Consider the following 15,020-nt stretch of genomic DNA (forward strand, 5'->3'; position numbering starts at 1 on the left):
AAATCGTTCTCGCTGCAACTGCATCATCAGAAACTAGAGTTCACCGCCAACGGTTTTTTCCCCATTGATTCATCGCTGTTACAGACGGTGAGAAAGCATTTTGTCGTAGGTATAAGACAGCTGATACTCACGAGAAAAAAGCTTGTGAATCATACGGAAACGAGAATAATTTTTTAAAATTATATTACATCGCAGATGATTGGAAAAATCACCACATATTTGGTCATCCTCATACAATTTAACCCCAAATTGGATTAACCTTCTGGAACCGAAAAAGGCCCTCGCGTGTATTCAGGGATCAGCTGAATTGAATAAAAAGATTGACTGAGAAAAGTTGTTGTCTAAGAATAAAAATGAATTAATGCGAGTTCTCTTTACCAAATAACTTACTCATTTAATTTTTCAATCATTTGTAATAAATATGCGACGATTTGAAAAACGTTTGTTGAGTCACATTGCCCATTTATTAGTCAATAATTTATTTGTAAACCTTTTAACGCGGAGGAAAAAAAATGAAATAAAAATGGCCGTTCGAATCGACGTGCAGGATCGATCGGTTTCTTCGAAACGAATTGACGTGATTGAGTGCATCGCAATTGCTCACAGTCGCAACGACCGTGCGAAGAAAAATAAATAATTTACCTTCTCCACTAAAGAGACGTCAAAATTCAACAATTTACGATGAAAATTGAAGTACGTGAATTACGAGAATAAGGCTCATGGATCGAACCACTCTCGTGATTGAAAAAATGCATTTTCCTCATTCAGGACTCGTTTTTTATAATGAAATTTAGATAATCAGTAGAAAAGCCTCCAATTATTTTCTACTCGTCAGTCTCCTCAACACTGTTTATCGCAGACAGTCAAATGGGGGTAGAATGTTTCAAGTTTCCACGCAGTCCTCAATTTATTCGAGTGCACGCAGTATAATGTCGTATCGTCTGAAGTTTACACCTTCATATTACAAACTTTCAAGCATCGAACTGAGTATCGAGTCGAGACGAGTGTAAGATTCGGACTCCAGGAAACGTGCTTCCAAGAGGGAAGGATTTTGCATAAAATTTGTAAAAATTTCAAAAGGAAACATGCCCAGAAAAAGCTCGAGTAACCTGCAAACCGATGCTCCGAATCCAAAGTCACAAAACAATCGGATAGCGAGTCAGTGTGACATAAAAAATGATAAGCTTTCTCAGAACATTGACAAATGCTGAACTCAATCCATCGATAAAAATTGACTTGATAATACTTCACGAATTTCAGATGAAAAATTGGAGACTCGAGATTTCCACGACGTTTTGGAGAGTGTCGCATGGCTGTGGCGTATTTTCGGAGTATTTCCGATTGCCACCGAAGCCTCGATCGGCATTAAGAAATACAATATAACGAAATTCCTCGGCGTTTATAGTTCATTGGTATTTGGGATATGCGTGGGGAATTTCTTATACGTATCGATAAACTACGATTTTTACTTCAAGTCATTATATTTGAAGGGTATATCACTATCCTGATGGCGTCCTGACGGGAGTAGATTGTTGATTTGATATTTCTTTCCTCAGTGGCGGACCGTTTCGAGTGACGTCTGGTACCGCCATAATCCGATCTTTCGGCAACATCTTATGCGTTGTTGCGTCAACGGCTTATCGGCTTCTTAAATATTATGAGGTGATTGGCATTTTTGACAAACCCACCGCAATAACTGATTTCCCATGGAATTATTCAAATTCCTGATCATTTCAGCTATCAGAATCGATTAACAACATCATGGTACAGGGCATGATTTTGGAGACAACGAGTCGTAGATCGGATTGCGAATTTGTTGTGAAAATCGTACGGATATACGTCTGGACAACAATTTTCGCTGTTATTTTCCTTATTTTGTTCGAAGTGTATGTAGTTCACCGTTACGATACGATGTGAGTACAAAATTTCTGCTCATTTTTAAGGTAGATCATGCCCGAAGGATCGTATTTTATGGGCGTCTAAATTAGATCGGTTTTTACTTCCTAATTAAATTTGTAATAATTAATTCGAAATCGTAAATACATTTTTTCAACTCATCTTTTGGCGAATGAAATGACAAGCCATTATTTAATCGAGGATCCGTCACTGACTGAACCCCAAATTTCACTCGTCCCTGGTGACAATACTATAGTCTTTTATGTAAAAAATCGTATTGGAGAGCGCGAAGGGAAAACACAAATGGAAATGTAACAAGAAAAAAGTGTTAATAAAAAGACAGAAGGCTATGACGGGAATGGCCCGAGCCAAGAAGAAACAAAATGTCGAAATAAGCAAATGTGAGGTTATGTGAGTGCTTATTACTATGCAATTTCGTTCAATCTTTAACGTAACATATCTTTATTACTGGTGAGACAATCGTCTCGAATTTTTTCCCAAACTTTCATTATATACTCAATTGTTATTGTGTACGTTTTTCATAAAATTCGTAAGAAGTGTTCATTCGTTATATGGAAAGATAAACGATTTTTTTCGCACAATCCCTATAATCCTGTGTATTTTTTAAAATATTTAATCACGTTTGGCTCAATAACCAATAAGACGAGCCCTTTTAAATTTGATATGCGTGTCAGTGGACTACCCATTTGGACTCTGTGCAAATTTCAAGACTTTCTTAAGAAAATGCTTTCGTGCATGAACTACCTTAAACAGTTGGAAAATCTACTTTTGTGGGCGGAAAGTATTTTCACTGGATTCTGCCATGCAGTGTCTCATCGACGCACACAATTTGGACCATAAGTCTCCTGGTTCAGGTGATCAGCCTCACAGTATTCACAACTTTGGTCACTCTACTTGGACTGAACTTTCGCAGTTTGAACAGGAAAATACGAATCGTAGTGAAGAGAGCCAACGCATCGTCGCCGAAGGTAATTTTTTTCTGCAGTTTTTCGAGCAAAAAATGAAAAAGAAATCAAATTTTACAGGTCCTTGTAGCTTCGAACGATTGGGCTGAACGAATACGTTTCATGTCAAAAATGCACTTCAATCTGTGTGCAGTAGGAAAACGACTGAATCGTATCTTCGACATAGAAGTGGTTTGTTTTTTTTTTTATTTTATTTTTTTTTTTTAATGATAACTAACAAATGGGAAAGCTTGTGCGGCAAAGCATTAATGAATCAACCACTGAAGTGGATTTTATCGTCACAGATAATCAGTGTCACAGTTGCCTTCGTCATCTTGAGCACAACTCTGTATCACATTTTCTACGAAGTTGAAAAAAAAGGGGAAACGAATTTCGCGCAAATTCTTACTCACATCTACTGGGAGTTGTACCATAGCATTCCAATCATAACCATTGTTGCGGTCTGCAATTTCACATCGCTTCAGGTACAACAAAGGATGGGAGCAATGAAAGTTGTTCCCAAATAGATTTGAGCTGACTTAAGAATGACAATTTAACTCACAGAGCGTTGGTGCTGGCGAACTAATCCACGATATTGAAGTGGAAAGTACGGATTCCGACTTGTATCGAGCTCTCAAATCCTTCTCGTTGCAGCTGCATCACCAAAAACTTGAATTTACGGCCGGTGGCTTTTTCCCTATCAATTCGGAGCTCTTACAGACGGTACAAAGAATTTCCTTTTCTAAATTCTTTCTAATAAGTAATCGCAATTCATTGAAATTTAATCCGGTAAAAATATGGCTTCCAATGAATGTAATCAATCATCTTTTCTGATACTTCCCGAAATGTTTTCTGTCTATAGATGGCAGCAAAAATCACCACTTACTTGGTTATTCTGATCCAATTTCAACCAAAACTGAACTAACTTCCTGGGACTCAAATATTCCATTGTTTATTATTGATCGAGTTCAAAACGCATTTGGCACATTTTTCCTTTGAATTTTTCCTCTTCAATCCTCAGGTTTTGGAACGACTCACGCAACGGACATCGCAAGACCTTAAAAATCTCAAAGTAAAGAAAGTTTTCTTATCCCAAAATTGCGCATTGCGTCGTAGCTTCCCGTAATGGTCAATCAGCCTGCTACTAAGCATTTTTCAAGGAAAATTCGCTGATAGGAATTCTCATATTCATCTGGTTCTAAAACTATGAAAATTTAGTGAAAAAAATACTATCATTAATGTGCTTGAATGTACCGATGAAACCTTAGACATGTTCAAATAAATTGTGGTTGCGATGCCAGCACTTTTCGATAATTTATTTAAGCAAATGAATAAGTGGTGTAACCTCACCTAAAATCTTTAACGCGGGTTGCATAGTAACAAACGTGGTAGGAGTCGAATTTGAAATAATCGAGGTTACAGTATCCGGAGATATCAATCAATAAAAGAATATCAACGAATGTAGTTTCTATTGAAAATGAAATATTGACATCAGAAAAAAAATTCGATATTCTACGATTGTGTCGTGCTGGCAAAGTTCCACTGACGATTTCATCAACCTACTCTGGTGCACTCACGATAATTTCTTTCGTCACTGAAGTTGTCATCTCGCGACAATGTCCCATAACACGTATTAAAATAATAGATTCTTCCAGAGGTATTCCTCGCGTAAAAGTCAGAAAAGTGGAAAGTCTGGTGAAAGCGTGAGTGTATAAATCCGAGCATTATAGTTAAGGAAAAACCTCCGTCGTCGAAGAGCTCATCAAAAGTGTCAGAACTCCGTAATCCTTGGGTCACGAGTCAGTAAAGTTTTTCACAATTCTTGTAAAACCTTCGACTATATTCTATAAAAAAATCGAAGTCAATCGATTGTTTTTTTACTTCATCAAATATAAAAATAACTATAAAAAACTATTATAAATAATTCTGTAAAATAAAAACAATTACAGTGCTTGATTCTCCAACGTTGTATGGAAGGCCAAGAATTCACAATTTTTATGGAGTTTTGGAACGCGTTGCATGGATCTGGCGGTCAGTTGGTATATTCCCAGTGGTAGTCGCGGGGCCCATTGGCATGGAGAGATACAAATTAGACAAATTTTACGCCACGTACAGTTCACTACTGATACTCGCTTGCTCGATGAATTTTTATTACGGAGTTCAGCAATTTGGAAAATTTGCCAGGTCACAGTAAAAAATCATGACACGTATAATTATGATGATTTTTAGTCATAATGACCCTTTGAAAAAATTTACGAGCCGATTGTAGGCGGTGTCGCGATACTAAATGTTTACACTCGCATATTCCAAAATAGACATCACGTGCCCATGACTTCGATAACAACAGCGATACGAACTGTAGCAAGTTTACTTTGCATGATCCACACCAACTTTTGGCGTGCCGTTCGCTCTAAGGAGGTAACACGATTGTGAAACTTTCATCAGTTTCTACTCCTAGAATATTATTTTTCTTACTCCTGGGCAGAGAAAATGGCTTCAATTTACTTTGACAGTTGACGGAAACTCTCAACGAAATATCGGATCAAGATGTAATTTTGGAAAAAATCGGCTGTCGAATTAATTACGAGAGCAGTGCTAAATCAATTCGAAAATACATTTGGACCACCCTCATCATTCTGATGGTTCTCATGGCTTATGAATTTTACAGATCACCCGTAAAAGAGTCGGTATTGAGTGTACAAAAGATCGTTATCTGACGAGAGATTATCGTTTACGTGTTTTTCTTTATTTAGTTTATCACTTCGCTGGATTCTTTGGACGGTTCCATTAACGGCACAAATTTTGGATTTGACGATACTAGTCGTACTCGTTGGCTGGCTCGGATTAAAGTTTTCTTCTATAAATGAGAAACTGAGTAGTGTCGTTACGAGGGCCAATGCATCCTCACCAGAGGTTACAGTTTGTTGACACTACAGCAGACCTTTTACGTATGTTTTGGAAACGAATTTGAATTTCAGGTTCTAATCACGTCAGATGTTTGTGCCGAAAGTTTACGTGCCCTTTCGAAGGCGCATTTCAATACTTGTGCAATTGGCAAACGAGTGAATTCTCTCTTCAATTGGAACGTGGTGAGTTGATCAGGTGTACTAAGTTTTGTGTTAAATAAACCACCTGCCTGCCACCGAGACCAGCTTCGTTTCAGCAACCTGCACATTTTGGATTATCTGGACTCTCGATTCTGCAGACATTTTGAATTCGCATTGAAATTTCAGGTCGTCAGTGTGACGTCTGCTTTCATAGTGTTGAGCACAACGCTTTATTACATATTCTTCGAAGTCGAACGTCCTGGCAAAACGAACGTGGTTCAAATCGTTTCCTACATCCATTGGGAATTTATGCAAAGTGCTCCGACCGTCGTTATCGTAATCATTTGCAATTGGACGCGTCGTCAGGTAGTAAAAAACACTCAATTCTTATTCACCGATTGAGATTGATGACAGGAAATAAGCACGAAGGTAGTTTTTTCACAGGGAACATATGCGGGTAAATTGATCCACGAGGTTCGAGTGGAAAAAACGGATTCACGAATGTACGACGCCATCAAATCCTTTTCTCTACAACTGCATCATCAGAAACTCGAATTTTCTGCCGGTGGATTATTCCCACTCAATTCAGCTCTGTTACAAACGGTACGATTACTCATCGAAAAAAAAAATATTCCTGTAGATTACGCTCGTAATTTCGCCATTTTTCTTTCTCAGATGGTCGAAAAAATAACCACGTATTTGGTCATTCTCATCCAATTCCAACCAAATTTAGACGATCTTGGTGGATCAACGAGGAAATGAGGTGATTAATGTTCTCGAGAACGAAATAACATTTCAACCATCAATGTTTTTGTAGAATCTTGTAGAAGTCAGCATGAGAAAAAATGAGCTCTCACATTCGTTAAGATCGACATTCAGATGTGCTGGCCTTAATAAATTAAAACTGCAAATGAAAATAAAAGAAAATTGAATTCTGTTCAATTCTTCGCCCACCATGAAAATAACGCGTCGAACCATGTCATCGATGGGTAATACTATTAGTTTTTTTATGTGCATTCGTATTCAGATTTTCGTGTCGATCATTTGCACGATCATTTTTGGTGATGAACAATTAAAGATTTCCATCGCAACAAGTTTCCCCATTTCCCCAACGTCCTGGAAACGTCCCTTGGGCATGGTGCAATCCAAAAAAAAGCTTCACGATCGCAACGAAAAAATCAGAAATTGCGCCACCGTTGATTTCGACGCTCGACGGTGTAATGGACTGAGCCAAGCTTCGTCGAGAACTGGAGAAAAATCGAGGTGCCCATCCAATTTTTGTGTCCATTTTTCCGTACATTAAGCTTATAAATTAATCAATCAATTCCTTCGCTCTAGTTATGGACTCCGTCAAACAATCTCTTCAATGTGCCGATTACACCAAGAACTGAGATACGCGATCCACCTCATCGAAAAACACTTTGCTCCACTCGTATTGTTAAATTCCATCTCGAATTTATTCAGTCTTACTTGCTGTATTCATATTGCATATCGTTGCTTGAAAGACTGGGAAATTTTCACATGTTACACATGTCTTTTTGCGTGACTGTACCAGTTCTAGTGATGTGTGTCATTTCCAACGTCTGCGGATCCACGAGCGATGAGGTAAAAGTCGAATTTTTTTGAAATCAATAAATTTCTTATATTTTGCTTGTGGAAAGGCCTTTGACCCGAAAGTTTCACTCGATCAGTATTATTCTGAGTCTCTCTTGCGACCATTGAAGCATTCTCCATTTCAGGCTAACTCTACACAGGAAATCTACTCCATGCAGTCCCGAGTAATGGCCAACTTTGTAATAACATTCAGGCAATCCAGGCGAATTCGACTATCAAAATATCCTTGAGTTGGGAATAATAATATCGAATTTCTTAGGGACTCGACATCGTTTTTCTCGACCTGCTGCAAAACAAAGCTACAATTCCTCTCCTGGGGTTCGTTAAGGCAGATCATTTCTTGGTGTACAGTGTGAGTTGAAGGATTCGATGTTTAAGCGACAGTTGAAACATTTTACTTTTATCAACGTTAAGGAAACTACCACTTACAGTGGGAATTTCATCCGCAGGTGATAACAACGGCGACGACGTATTTCGTAATCATGCTGCAATTCCCTGATTAATAACATCGTTGAATTCTACTATAAAATCTAGTAAAGATTTCTTTATTTGGCTTTATCAATTCAAATTGTTTGAATTGACTTAAACAGTTGTTTGGATATCGAACTTATCGAAATATTCGAGGAAATATTCAGTGAAATAATGAATAACAAAAACGAGTGCGCACCACTAATTTTAGTAGATTATAGATAATAAGAAGGTAAAAACGCCTTAAAATCGAATAAAACTCTCAAGTTCCACAAGTCCTGCCATTCGATCATTCCGATTGTGGAGCTCTTAATCATAATTTAATAACAACATCAACTGTGCCGCCATTTTATATTTCGAACGCAGTATTCGATAAAATCGATTGTTGAAGGTCGACCATTTAATGTTTACGGAAACATTGTAGTCTCACGATAAATATCTACGCAGTGTGTCATTTCTTTTTTCACATGCTCGTGACCACGATGGCGTGGAAAATATTGTATATTTTCTGGCGAATTATCGGTATTTGTCCTTTCGGTTTGAAAAATTGGAAGACGATTCGCGTGTCACATTTCGGCGTTTTCCAGTCAGTGTTGATTTCGTTTTTGTACTTTGTGTGTTTCACACACATCGCAGCACACAAGACGAATTTTTTTCTCAGATATCAAACTACGATGAATAAAATAGCCGACGTGATCGGACACACACTGGAATGTGCGATGATGATCACAATCTGGATATCATTTGGCATTCGTCAAAAACAGTTGTGTGCTATACAAAAGTCATTCGTCAGAGTCATCGAGAATTGCAAATTACTTGGTATTCCACAAACTCACAGTAATGTACTGAAGAAAACTCAATACCTCGCAGCGATCGGGACCGCTATATGGTTCCCTTTCTACTTGCATGACATTATTTATCCTTCGAAAAACATGAAAATCGTTCTTTCGTATTTCTTCTGTACTTTCCACTGTGTACAGCCGAATTTCGTTGTACTTTACGTTGGTATTGCGACTCTTATACGCGACCAATTTCGGTCGTTCAATTGCAAATTACGAGAAATCGTTGAATCAGATGCAACGACATTGTCGACTGATCGATTGGGACGAAATAGAAGACTGAGGAAAACAAGGCAAGTAAAGAATTCCAATTTTCTCTTCAATTTTAATTATTTTCCTGTACTTTTGTTCTAAAAATTCTCACGCACATGTTTTTCTAATTTTTTTATCCACGTAAAAGTTAGCAACATCACTTTGTATTATAGGATCGAATCCCTCGTTGCATCGGATCCTCTCAGTGCGCTTGGTCGAATCCATACAGAAATGCTCGACCTTACGAAATCCGTCATTGACTTCTTATCACCCTCTTTGTACGTTCTGCTGATGGTCCATTTGGTTCAACTCTCGTCCATTATCTACAGTTTGTCTTACGCTGTGGTAACCGGAATTTTTCTCATACGAGGACATTTGGCAGGCTACATGATACTTGCCGTGTGGTTTTTCATTCACATATTTACAATGATTGCTGAGATCGGTATCGCCGATTCTGCCACCGAAGAGGTCTCCTTTTATGTCTTATTGCACCATCAAAAGGCACACACTCATACCTTCTTATTCTCTTTATTCCCTTTGTAAAAGTGGAATCTAATTTTCACAGGCAAATCGAGCTAGCATCATTCTTCACGCAGCACTAATTTCAAAACCAACAAGAAAAAACAATGATTCGGTAATTATAACATTCCTTAGGTTTTTATGATTTCGAAATTGTCGTTGTTTTCTTACAGGTCATGATCTGGTCTCTGCGGCTGCTCCAGGAACCTTTGACCTTGGATCTTTTTGGTGTGATCCAACTGAAATATTTCGTGCTCTACAGGGCAAGTCCATTTTTCCTCGTAATATCAACCACTAACGTTTCACGTTTCTGTCACATTGTAAATGTACGAAATCTAATAATTTTTTTCAGATTTTCGGGCTCATCGTTGCCTACTGTATTCTGTTGATTCAAATGGACGATTACCAAAGTTAAAGAAGCGCACAAAATATTTCCTCTCTCATCGCTAGCTTAATATTCACTTATAAACTTTTCTTTTTAAATATATCAAAAGTTTCTTTAATAAATGCCTTCAAGATTTAATCTAGAACGTCATAAAAAAGTACTCTTCTATTTCTATTCTGCTAACTCAAGAGAAATATTACCCGTTATCGATTCGATGAATTTGTAACGCCCTTCAATGTCGGCTTCAACAACTCGAATGCTGACTGAGAGATAATAAAATAAAGTGCATCAATCTACCGTTTGTGTGTGCAAAATGTATCGAAAGGGTGTAATACTGCATTGTGAACTGAGCCAAGAATGTCCGTTTTTCATCTTGGATTTTATCGAAAAAATCATGCGCAAAAAAGATAAAACATGAAATAAAAAAATTGTTCGAAAAATAACGTGTAGATTTCTACTGTTGCAATAAATGACAATACTAAAATAGTGTTTTCGTGAGGCACGTTAAATGTTACGATGACAACATTGAAAAGTAATGATAGTTTCTGGTTACCAAAATGGGTGTACATATTTTGGAAAATTCTCGGTCTATGTCCTGCAACGTTCGTCGAAAAGAAAATTCTGATTTACACAAAAGGAGGATTATTCTACGCCGTGTTCCTTATACTCACATATATATCGTTGTACTCTCGCGTTGTCATAGCTCGCGTTTTCTTGAGCCAGCCACAAGAAAGTTCGGCGACGATAACTGCTGATTTTTTGGGATTATCGATGGAATTCCTGACGATCATCGTGTCTTGGTTGTTCTTTGCTTTCCGACAGAATGAGTTACGAGGAATTATCGAAATGGCTAAGTTCATTCGAGTGTCCCTAAATATTGCCGGGATCGAGCCAAATGTCCAGGATTTCATAAGAAGATTAGAAATTTCTACGATTTCCATGAATTTACTCTGGTCGGTGCTTTACGGTTGTGATCATATGTTTATTTACAATATTGAAACATTCCAATACAACGTCTGGATTCCTTTCAATATTCCACGCATCGTCAGCCACAACGTAGTCGTCATGTTCGCGAATTCTCTCCTGACGATAAAAAACATTTTCCACCTTTTGAATAACGCTATTGAAAACTTACCGCGGGATTCTTCACTCGAGCCAAAATCTCTTCAGAGGCTCCGGAAATCGATGGGACTGCAAGCGCAATCTACTTCGCTCGAAATTTACGGTCAAATCCATTCGAAACTGGTGACTGTTACAAAAAAAATAGTACACTTCTTCAGTCTGTGCATTATTCTGGCAATCCTTGGCCACTTGTATTCAATGACTTCAGATCTCTACATGCTCTGTATTATGGTGAAAGACAAAGACGTTTGGAGCTCCGAAGTATATGCACCATTTATGGTCATCGCAGCTTGGCTAGCTTTCCACCTCATCGAGACTGTGACGCTGGTGGCCATTTCTGATTCAACTGTCAACGAGGTGCTTATGACTTACTAAAAAGATGCAGCTTTCAAGCAATATCAAAATTCATTTGATCTTTTGAACCGAAACATGTCGGGACTGTCAAAATTCGGTGGATAAATTCTATACGCTGATTTGCTTCTGAAAAATTAATTCGTTTTTATTTCCAATACAAATATTTCGCCGGAATATTCCATATATTTTCTGCTCAACAGGCAAACCGGACTGGGGAATTTCTGCACCGAATGCTTACAGCGGCAAACACGGAAAATCACACAAACGCGGTAACTTTTCAGATAAAAATTTCTTCACTGATTTGGCATTGGCAGGATAATAAAAATACGAATGAAAATAGTGTGGACTATTTATATATTTCATTTTCGGACACATGGTCGTATGATTTTTTTTTTTTTTTTTTTTTTATAAACGTTTCTTTATTGCTTTTCTATAATTCGAAGTCAGCGTATTTTGATTTTCAGTGAAATGTATCGATTTCAACTTTTTCGTTTTTTATATCGCTCCAGGGACAACTGCTGTCTCTTCGTTTGCTGCACACACATCTGAACATTTCGTTGTGGGGTTTGGTTCGGATGAAACTCTCGGTCGTATACACGGTAAACGTTAACATATATTTTTGGGATCTATGACAGTCCTCAGATTGACGTCCTTCACAATATTCGAGCTTTGGATTTTTCAATTTATTGCTTTTATTCCCTCCACCAGATTCTTGGAACAGTGATAACTTACATAACCATCATGATGCAGTTGGATGATGAAAATTTTCAGCAGGGGAGTTGAAACGAATTTTGAATTCCGAAGGAACCAGTGCCTCAGAAACTATTGGAAAGTCGAAATACCATGACGTCTTTCTCAATAATTATATTATCTATCAATTAACAACATTTTTTTTAAAGCCTTGAAAAAAAAGTTTGTTCAAACAGCAATACGAAGCATTCGTAGTTCGTCCTTTTACTACAGCAATGGAAATTCTGCTCATTGAATAATTTATAATTTAGAACCCTGGGAACATACTAGCAGAGGAACACTGTATATGGGTCTCTTGGGTTTTATAGATATTGCACTCAACCTTATTGTCCATCTGTAATTTGACGAATTGGTACCCCTGTGATGCCTCACTATATTGATCCTGTCGGTTGTACCGTGACGGAAAAGAAATAACGAAGAAAAGTGCATCGATTGATTGTTACAAAGGTGAATAGTTATCGAAGGGGTAAAACGTGCAAGATTGTAACTCGAAGCGAACCTCGAACGTCGTTTTCTCTTGTGCCTTAATAAAAAATAAGGAATAACTTAAAGTTGAAAAGGAGCTTAAAAATCCATTTGAGAATAGAACTGCTCGTGGAAAAATTGTGAACTTTAATTCTTATCGTGGTGAAGCGATAATATTATAATGGTGTGTTCAAAAGCAACGTCGAAAAATAAAAAGGGATTCAAATTGCCCAAGTGGGTGTACATTTTCTGGAAAGTTATCGGTCTGTGTCCGATAGTTTTTGTCGGAAACGACATAATTATTTACAAAAAAGAGGGTTTAGTCCACGCCGTGTTATCGTCACTGATACTCATATTTTTGTACTATCGACTCATAGCAGGCCGAATCTATTTACGGCTCGACGAAATTTCGGTGACAGTAACCGCCGATTTTTTTGGATTAACCTTCGAGTTTCTCATGATCGTCACAACTTGGTTACTTTTCGCATTTCGTCAAAACGAATTACGCGAACTCATCGAAACGTTCAAATTAATTGATGTTACTTTGAATGGTTTTGGGATCGACCAGTATTATGAGGAGGTTGTTCGGAAATTAAAAATTTCTGTAATACTTGTCAACTCAATTTGGGTTATTCTCTTCTGCTTCGAGTAGTTCGCTCTCTACGACGATATCAAACTTCGGTACGAAGTTTGGATTCCTTTCAATGTTCCCCGAGGCGTTGGCCACAATCTGGTTGTCATATTTGCGAACTCTCTTCTAGCGATGAAGAACATTTTTCACATTTTGAACGAAAAAATCAACGAATTGTCCAGCGAATCTCAATTACAACTAAAGTTTTCTGAGCGCATTCGGAAACCTTCGCAGCACACGAGGTTGGTCGTGTCATGAAAACAAACTTTTCAGAGTCACTTTGTACTTTTCCCCGTCAGCTTATAATCGAATCAACATTCAATTGTAGCCACGAATCTTTCGCCAAATCAAATCCACTACAGATGTACGCTCAAATACATTCAGATTTGGTGACACTCACGAAAAAGATTGTTCAGTTCTTCAGTCCGTGCATCATTCTAGCACTTCTCGGTCACCTCATTTTAATGGCTTCAGATCTCTACATCATTGCTATGATCCTATCGAATGAAGAATCTTGGAAATTGAGGGACAACCTAGCACTGGCGGTGCTGAGTGCTTGGTTCATATTTCACTTGGCAGAGACCGTGGTTCTTATGAGCATTACTGATGCAATCGCCAACGAGGTGTTTTTATACAAAAACCCAATGAGTAGTCACAAAATATCTTAAATAATGAATCGTTTCGATTTTTTGTAAATTATTGCTTTTCGATTAATTTTGACTCCCCATTTCGAAACTCCATTTCTATGTAATAAAAGCTACTTAAGACTATTATCGAAATTGTAAAAATGTACAAAATTTCATTTGTTTCATACTGAACAGGCCAATCGAGCTGGAACAGTCGTACATCAATTGCTCTTGAGTTCAATTGCGGACAGTTACGTAAATACGGTAATTTTTAAATAATCGACATACTGCGCAATAATTTCATTTGTAATCTGATTCTACTCAGACTTTTTTGTCTCTACAGGGACAACTTTTGTCTCTTGGTTTACTGCACGGACATCTGACTATTTCCTTATGGGGTTTACTTTGTATGAGGCTCTCAATAGTGCACACGGTACATATTCAAATTCACCAATGTCCCATATTCATAAATTCATAAATTTCTTGTCATTTTCGTGTTTCTACTAATAATTCATAAATATTAAATTAGATTTTTGGCACAGTCGTAAGTTATATAACGATTATGATGCAATTCGACGGCATAGATCTGCAAGCGACGAAATAGAACAGAGACGAAAACTTCAGAGCCAATTGGGGAGTCTCTTCTGCAATTCATCTTCGTTATATTTGATGACATCACGATAAATCTTGTACAGCGAACGATTAAAAAGCATTTTCTATCTAGAATCATGAGTATATTCTGTGAATAGTAATTCGTTCAAAAAAACCGTCGGTCGACCTTCATTACATGGTTTCATATCGCTACGATATTCTCTAGTAACGGCTTCTTCAGCTAAAACGTCATGACAGGAACGATAAAAGAGAGTGCATCAATTTACTATTTATAAGAGCGGAATGTTGTGAGAGGTACAAATGTAACAACGGATCATAAACTGTAAGAATTGCAGAGGAAGGTTTTTCCTTTCTCGTACCTCAGAAAAAACCCCGAAGAAAAGGGTGTAAAATTGAAAAAATCTGATTGCCAAAAAAGTTGATTTTCAAATAAATGACAAGTGTGAAACAACGTCGCAATTAAATACTCGACACG

At 37.6% G+C, this 15,020-nt stretch overlaps 4 protein-coding genes across 4 annotated transcripts; all 4 read left to right on the top strand.

Annotated features, from left to right (window-relative positions):
* The first annotated feature begins 1,072 nt into the window (after nt 1–1,072).
* LOC122415927 (putative gustatory receptor 28b) lies at nt 1,073–4,175 on the top strand. Its single transcript, XM_043428528.1, has 9 exons — nt 1,073–1,158; nt 1,261–1,474; nt 1,557–1,662; nt 1,738–1,913; nt 2,726–2,885; nt 2,943–3,053; nt 3,167–3,346; nt 3,426–3,584; nt 3,724–4,175. Exons 1-9 carry the CDS (start codon nt 1,086–1,088, stop codon nt 3,784–3,786), a joined length of 1,242 nt encoding a protein of 413 aa, XP_043284463.1. The 5' UTR covers nt 1,073–1,085; the 3' UTR covers nt 3,787–4,175.
* A 760-nt stretch (nt 4,176–4,935) lies between these two features.
* LOC122416598 (putative gustatory receptor 28b) lies at nt 4,936–6,756 on the top strand. The gene is made up of 8 exons (XM_043429665.1): nt 4,936–5,045; nt 5,177–5,279; nt 5,375–5,544; nt 5,615–5,774; nt 5,840–5,950; nt 6,095–6,274; nt 6,353–6,511; nt 6,584–6,756. Exons 1-8 carry the CDS (start codon nt 4,936–4,938, stop codon nt 6,668–6,670), a joined length of 1,080 nt encoding a protein of 359 aa, XP_043285600.1. The 3' UTR covers nt 6,671–6,756.
* Nucleotides 6,757–11,174: 4,418 nt separating this feature from the next.
* LOC122415941 (putative gustatory receptor 2a) lies at nt 11,175–12,587 on the top strand. The gene is made up of 4 exons (XM_043428549.1): nt 11,175–11,464; nt 11,662–11,730; nt 11,971–12,060; nt 12,170–12,587. Exons 1-4 carry the CDS (start codon nt 11,306–11,308, stop codon nt 12,242–12,244), a joined length of 393 nt encoding a protein of 130 aa, XP_043284484.1. The 5' UTR covers nt 11,175–11,305; the 3' UTR covers nt 12,245–12,587.
* Nucleotides 12,588–13,456: 869 nt separating this feature from the next.
* On the top strand, nt 13,457–14,830 carry LOC122415940 (uncharacterized). The gene is made up of 4 exons (XM_043428548.1): nt 13,457–13,930; nt 14,129–14,197; nt 14,277–14,366; nt 14,463–14,830. Exons 1-4 carry the CDS (start codon nt 13,562–13,564, stop codon nt 14,535–14,537), a joined length of 603 nt encoding a protein of 200 aa, XP_043284483.1. The 5' UTR covers nt 13,457–13,561; the 3' UTR covers nt 14,538–14,830.
* Nucleotides 14,831–15,020: the final 190 nt, after the last annotated feature.

Source organism: Venturia canescens, chromosome 9 (genome assembly GCF_019457755.1).
Source record: "Venturia canescens isolate UGA chromosome 9, ASM1945775v1, whole genome shotgun sequence".
NCBI lineage: Eukaryota > Metazoa > Arthropoda > Insecta > Hymenoptera > Ichneumonidae > Venturia > Venturia canescens.

Excerpts from the sequence above, each read along its gene's own strand:
- LOC122415927 (XM_043428528.1), top strand. The coding sequence starts at position 1,086 with ATGCCCAGAAAAAGCTCGAGTAACCTGCAAACCGATGCTCCGAATCCA. Across the intron at positions 3,054-3,166 it reads GTATCTTCGACATAGAAGTG|ATAATCAGTGTCACAGTTGC; the intron begins GTTTGTTTTTTT and ends TTATCGTCACAG. Across the intron at positions 3,347-3,425 it reads GCAATTTCACATCGCTTCAG|AGCGTTGGTGCTGGCGAACT; the intron begins GTACAACAAAGG and ends TTTAACTCACAG.
- LOC122416598 (XM_043429665.1), top strand. The coding sequence starts at position 4,936 with ATGGAGAGATACAAATTAGACAAATTTTACGCCACGTACAGTTCACTA. Across the intron at positions 5,046-5,176 it reads CAATTTGGAAAATTTGCCAG|ACATCACGTGCCCATGACTT; the intron begins GTCACAGTAAAA and ends ATTCCAAAATAG. Across the intron at positions 5,775-5,839 it reads CCAATGCATCCTCACCAGAG|GTTCTAATCACGTCAGATGT; the intron begins GTTACAGTTTGT and ends TTTGAATTTCAG.
- LOC122415941 (XM_043428549.1), top strand. The coding sequence starts at position 11,306 with ATGACTTCAGATCTCTACATGCTCTGTATTATGGTGAAAGACAAAGAC. Across the intron at positions 11,731-11,970 it reads CGGAAAATCACACAAACGCG|GGACAACTGCTGTCTCTTCG; the intron begins GTAACTTTTCAG and ends ATATCGCTCCAG. Across the intron at positions 12,061-12,169 it reads AACTCTCGGTCGTATACACG|ATTCTTGGAACAGTGATAAC; the intron begins GTAAACGTTAAC and ends TCCCTCCACCAG.
- LOC122415940 (XM_043428548.1), top strand. The coding sequence starts at position 13,562 with ATGAAAACAAACTTTTCAGAGTCACTTTGTACTTTTCCCCGTCAGCTT. Across the intron at positions 14,198-14,276 it reads CGGACAGTTACGTAAATACG|GGACAACTTTTGTCTCTTGG; the intron begins GTAATTTTTAAA and ends TTGTCTCTACAG. Across the intron at positions 14,367-14,462 it reads GGCTCTCAATAGTGCACACG|ATTTTTGGCACAGTCGTAAG; the intron begins GTACATATTCAA and ends ATATTAAATTAG.